This window comes from Manihot esculenta, chromosome 1 (genome assembly GCF_001659605.2).
Source record: "Manihot esculenta cultivar AM560-2 chromosome 1, M.esculenta_v8, whole genome shotgun sequence".
Taxonomy (NCBI): Eukaryota; Viridiplantae; Streptophyta; class Magnoliopsida; order Malpighiales; family Euphorbiaceae; genus Manihot; species Manihot esculenta.
Window position 1 is genome coordinate 40,287,427 of NC_035161.2, and position 6,243 is coordinate 40,293,669.

General features: G+C 31.0%; 1 protein-coding gene across 1 annotated transcript; it reads right to left on the reverse strand.

Moving 5' to 3' along the window:
- Positions 1 to 846: 846 nt before the first annotated feature.
- Positions 847 to 2,760, reverse strand: LOC110617878 (transcription factor MYC2). The gene has a single exon (XM_021760885.2). The coding sequence runs from the start codon at positions 2,504 to 2,506 to the stop codon at positions 1,028 to 1,030; it is 1,479 nt and encodes a 492-aa protein (XP_021616577.1). The 5' UTR covers positions 2,507 to 2,760; the 3' UTR covers positions 847 to 1,027.
- Between the last annotated feature and the right edge of the window lie 3,483 nt (positions 2,761 to 6,243).

Here is a 6,243-nt window from a genome sequence, read left to right on the forward strand (position 1 = left end):
TTAAAGAAAAATTCATTTATGACGACTTTATATAGGTTCAATGCATAAATATATTAGATTTTATAATTATCATAATTACTCTTATTACTATTATAAATACATGCATTATACTACTGTAAGCAAGAAAAGAAAAGGTCTGGTTACACAAAGAAGTTTGGCACCTGTCGAATTTGCTGACGTACAAAGCCAGTGATCCATTGAACCATAACCTAGGAAAGGGGTGGTCTGAGACTGACTGGTCCCCTCCAATTTCATTTGTTTTGCAGTGATCAGTAGTGTCACCTTTTCCTCTGAGATAACAGTAAGCTTTCCTTATTTTGTCCGCAATTACTTTGTACAGTGAGAGTGACTTGCCGTTCATCACTACTTTCTTTTAATGCATAATTTTTATTTGTCCAATTTTAATGCATAATTAACACATGCCAAAATTGTAACGTGGTGGGTGTCTGGATTCCATTCATTTTCCACTTTATATCGTCCACAAAATGCCAAACCGAGGTGGATATTTGAAGCGGATATTTTAAGCAAAGTGAAAAAAAAAAAAAAAAACATTTTAAATATAGGATTCTTATTTTGTCTGATTTTTTAATCAATGCAAAAATAAAAAAAAGGACCATGTACGTAAAGAAAACGTGAATCAATACCATAAAAACCATCCATAATTCATTGAATTGTAATTAAATTATATATATTTCTCTTCTTTTTTTTTCAACTTGCACTGCTGCCATCAACAAAGGAAACAGTAGGTGAATCATGTACAAATTTGGTTCATTCTCTCTTGGGATTCAAATCCCATCATGCTAGAAAGGAAAAGTTTTCTTAAAATGTTACTTGTTGAAAAATATATTTTCAGAAATAAAGGGACCCGAAATTCATTTTATATTTACATACAAGAGCATTGAATATGGTCCGTACACCATCTTAATCATGCATAATGATGAAAATGAATAAATTCAAAAGAAAAGAAAGAAGGAAGAACAAAGATCAAATAAACACTCTACATATAAATTAATTATTAGACAGTAATCTATTCTTCTAATATCTGGAGGAGTGTAGATTTCAATTCCTCTTCAGTTGTGAATCCACTAGCAAGTCTAACCATCACGTCTTGAAGCATGAGCTCGTTAACTGTGGACATACTAGCATGGTGGACATGAAGTTCAAGGTCACGTAGTGCACCCAATAACCTAGCACCTGGATTATTGACATTCTCAGATTGAACCCTAATCATGGCGTCGTTACCTAAAATCTTAACGTCAATTTCAAGTTGGAACTCAGATCCATCTGTGTTAGGACCGGCTTGATCTACTGTAGTTGTTGTGCTTTGATTATCTGTATTATCAGTCCCTTCCAGTTTCACCCTTTTGGAATTCTCTCTTTTTAGCTGTGACTCTAGTTCCTCAATTTTGGCCTTCAGTTCTTTTATATAGGACACAGCATCAGAGAGTAGTGATGCTTTGTCCATTCTGGACACGTTTGGAACAACAGCTCGCAAAGCGTAGAACCTGTGGTTGAGCTTCTCTCGCCGTTGCCGCTCCGCCTCTACGTGGTTCAGTGGCGTGTCTCGGCCTTGCCCTGGTTTTCTCCCTCTTTTCTTTGGGGCTCTTTTATTTATAGTCATCGGAGCAAGAAAAGGACAGTCTGAGTCGGAATGCTCGGAGTGCACATATGGCAGGCCTGCTTTAGCACTCTCTTTCTTTGCTTCCAATTCTTGTGCGAACCTCTCTTCAAGAGCATCATCATCCCCTTTTATTCCTGCAATTATGCCTATATCAGCGAAAGAAATGTTCATGTCGAGTAACTGAACGGGGACTGTGGTTGGGTTGGGGTTTTTGGGCATCAGATCGGCGAGATCTGACCCAAAAAGAGACTTGACTTGTTGGACAAGGCCCCAATTCTCTCTGATCATATCAGATGAGCCCAATTCGAGAACCCCATTAAACGTAGGTATGCAAACCAGGGTTTGAAGTCCATGCATTCGTGCCTCTTTTGCTCTTTCACAGTTGTAGAACTGGAGTTCCTGAGCACCAGTTAACCAGACCAAAGAACCAGTGCTAAGAGCCTTTCCAGGAATACCTTCTCCTGCCAAGAAAGATCGAGTGAGAGACATAACATAGAACCATTCAACGTCAGGAACATCATTGTCATCCATCATAGACACATCTATGTCAAGGTTTTCGCCGATGAGAGCTTGGATTCCCTTCACGGATCTTTTACTCTCAAAGTTGAAGGTAGGAATGCGGTGTTGGAGGCGGTTGTTGATGGTGGTTAGTGTTGGGGACGTATCTCTGGTGCCTTGGAAATGGCCGTCTCCCCAGGCGAGGAAGGTGCGAGCAGTTTCATCGTTTGATGTTTGCCAGAATATGGCATAGGCCCACCAGTCAGGCTGGCTTTGGAGCATAGATTGGAGCCTCTGATGGAGAGTAGTCGGAGTTTCTTGGGATGAAGGAACTAGCGAAGAAGAAGAAGAAGAAGATGAAGATGAAGATATGATGAGCTCCTCCATGACTTCAGAATTCTGGTTGTGCTGAGAAAAGAGGCCGAGAGAGTGAAATGGCTGTGGAGGAGAAAGGAATAGACCATATATATATATAAAAAGAAGGGGTGTGAGGACTTGTACGGAAGATAAATAGAGAGATGGAGAGCCAAATAGAGTCGGGGCAAGTTTAATATTTCAACTTTGATGAGAATAAAGAATTGAAATAGAGCAAAACTTTCTCATTTAGTGCATCGAAAACTAGACTTGCCAAAATCTTAAGTACTTGATAGACTTCGCAGAACAAAATTTAAATCAAGAAAAAAAAAAAAAAAAGGAAACATTTTGGCGTGGTTTTCATGGAACAACAATAGAAGGGAAGAACAAGGGAGGTGTAGTTTGGCGATGGTGGGGGCCGAAGGCGATAAGCAGGTAGCTGTGTCAGCGATGGGCACCCACAGCCACGTGAACGGAGAGCGAAAACTCCATCACTATACCCCGTTTAGAATACAATTAAAATTTTTCTAAAAATAAAAATTTATTATTTATTTTATCATTAATAAAAATATACTTTTCCATATAAATTAATAAATATTAGTTATTTTAAATTAAAAATAAAATTTTCTATTAATTTTTAATTATATTAAAAAAAATATTTATACCCGTCCTTAATAATATAAAATTATTGCATTAAGTTTTATTGGAACAATAAAATTATTAGTAATCGCATACTATTTAAATTAAATTTTATTGATTTTTTAATTTTTTTAAATTGTTATTTTATATAATATGGAGAGATTTATAATTTAATTTTTGAATATTGTCATAATTAATAAATCAATTCTGTATTTTTAAAAATTTATTAAAATATTATTATTTTTTTCTCTGTTAATAAAATAGTCTTTTCATATATTTCTATCGTTAAAAATATAATAAAATACCAAATTATCCATCCCCTCCTTTTTCTTCTTTAGTTCTTCTTTCTATTATTCTTATTTTTTTATTCTTCTTCAATTTTTCTTTTTATTTTTTTTCTTGAAGGAGGAGATTTTTTTTTTCTCCTTTTTTTTCTTCTTCTTCATCTATCGTCTTCTTTTTCTTCTTCTTCTTCTTAATCATCATCATCTTCTTCTTCTCATTCATTATGGGCTATTTCATTGACAAAAAAATATGATGAGGTCATTTTAATAGATATAAGAAAAGATAATGATATTTTAATAGATATGAAAAAAGATAATAACATTTTAATAGATTTCTGAAAATATAGAAACTGATTTGTTAATAATAGCAATATCCAATGAGATTTTATTTGAGAGTAAAATTAAATTTTAAAAATTTTCTCTCTCATCTTTAATCTATTTTTAATGAAAACAATGATGAAATGACTATTTCGTTAACGGAAATAAAAAATAAAGATATATATTTTAATAGATTTCTAAAAATGCAGGGACTGAATTGTTAATAATGATAATATTCATGAACTAAAATTTTCTTATAATCACCGCTAAAGTAAATAAGAAATATTCATCTGGGTATTTTTTTCGAAATTAAATATTATATGTTAATTCATTTCTATATACCTAGGTTTTCTTCTACAATCTTGTCCTAATTTTATTAAGAAAAATGAAATAGCTTCTCTCCATAACTGGTCCCTGATTACTTTCCACTCATCAATAACGGAAGCTGACTGGTCATGCCCAAAAAAAACAATAAATAAAAAACAACAACTATAATAGCCAAATTGACATACAATAAGCATTTTCAATAATTTCCGTTCAGCCACTTCTTTTTCCCCTTTTTTAAAGATAAAGATAAATACCTCGTATTTAAAATTCAGGGAAAAAACTTTAAAAAATAGATGAATATCAATCAATGTCTATCTTTACATCAAACCTATGATACATAACATCAATCAAACCAAAAAAACTTGGCTAAAACACAAAGATAGTGGGACCACCCACATGTTAATTCATCATTCCTATACTTTTCTTTTCTTTTTTTCTTCTTCTCCTGCACGATCTTGGGTCAATTGCTCATGATTTTTTGTTAGTATAGTTTGTTTTCCAACCTTGAATTTGTATGAGAGATTGTGAATAGAAAAACTGTCCTTTTTTTTTTTTGAGTTTACATTTTTTTCTTTTTTTGGTAACTAACGATTCCGTCGGTGCAAATGATGTAGTTAATTGTTTTTGTCGGTAGGGTTTGTTTGTGAATAGTTTTTGCTTTTGGATCAATGGAGCTTGATGTCTTTAAGTGTTTTTGAAGATTTTTGAGTTTCTACTTGATGTCTCTAAATATTTTTAAAGAAATTTAATTTATTAGATATAGTCTAACTTTCAATTATTTTGATGTCGTTTAGTTTATTTTATTCGTTGTTTTTTTATTTTTAATCTCTAATTTTTGAATTAATTTAATTGATTTTATTTTCTTTAAATTAATGTGACCTACTTATTTTAAAATTTTTGTTTATCAAATTTATGAGTTTATTTTACTGTAATATGCTTTATTTTATGGGCCATATATTAATTTAAAATAATAATTTTCTATCCTCCTCTTAATAATAATAATAATAATAATAAATTCCCATAGTTGTCTATGGTATATTACACTTTCATCTTAGTAATAAGATTGAGGAAAGGGACAAAATCTTAATTAAGAACCCAGTTGAGCGTTAAAGAAGCTTTCCAATTATTAAAATATAGATCCTCATATTACATTACGTGCAGCTTAAGAAGTTAAAGCATAAATTACATAAATAATAATAAACGTATAATTTGCCTTCATGGAAATCTGGTGTTGTAAAAAAAAAATTACAAAATTTAAATTTTGAGATTAAAGTGGTGGGGCTAGTGATAGTGATAGTAATTTCGTATACTATATGGAATTATATATAGATAATAATGAATAAATATAAATTAATTAATAGATATAATTATTATTTTTAATAAAGCCAATTAATACAAGGTATTTATAAATTTTGAAAATTCGCTTTTTACTAGTGATAGTGGGTACAGGCAGGGGAGTAAGAAACTTTAATCCTTGTTGTTGTCTATATTTTTGAATTGATTTGTCAGCTAATCAAATAAAAACTTTTCTCTATGTGGTTATGTTTTTTTAGATAAAAAGCCTTCCTTGTATCGGTCTTTGCGGCTACCTCTATTTTCCTTAGACGAGTGGCTTCTCCGTCTGGATAAGGGTATACATAGTTTCTTAATTTTGTATTTTTCTGGTGAGCGACACTTACAACAAAGTAGTTTTATTTTGTGGCTTGCGTTGTGTTACTTGTTTTATATGATTTTCTTTCATTTTAACTAATTAAATCTATATTTTTCAACGTTTAATTCAATAAAAATAAATAGTGATTTAGTAAAATAAAATTTCGAATATACTCTTTTATCGCTTGCTTATAATAACAATTTAATAATTCTTTTTTAATTATGGAAATGATGATCTTACTTAATTATTGAATATTAATTTTTATTTTTAGGTGTTTGGTTCGTTGTCTTCGATTCATGTGATATGTATGAATTTAAATTATTAAATTTTTTTTTATTTAAAGATTTTTTATTTTTATAGACGGTAATTGATGTATACTCTTTAGTTTTTATGTGTTTTGTAAATATTTTTTATTTATTTAAAAAGAATAATAGTTTTTATTCTATTTCCGTTTACTTTAGTGCCTAGAGGAAAAAAGTGATTGAAATTATTTTGTCCACATCGGAAGGCGGATAACTAAGGTTTTTGGTCTTTAGGTTTGAAATTTTTAA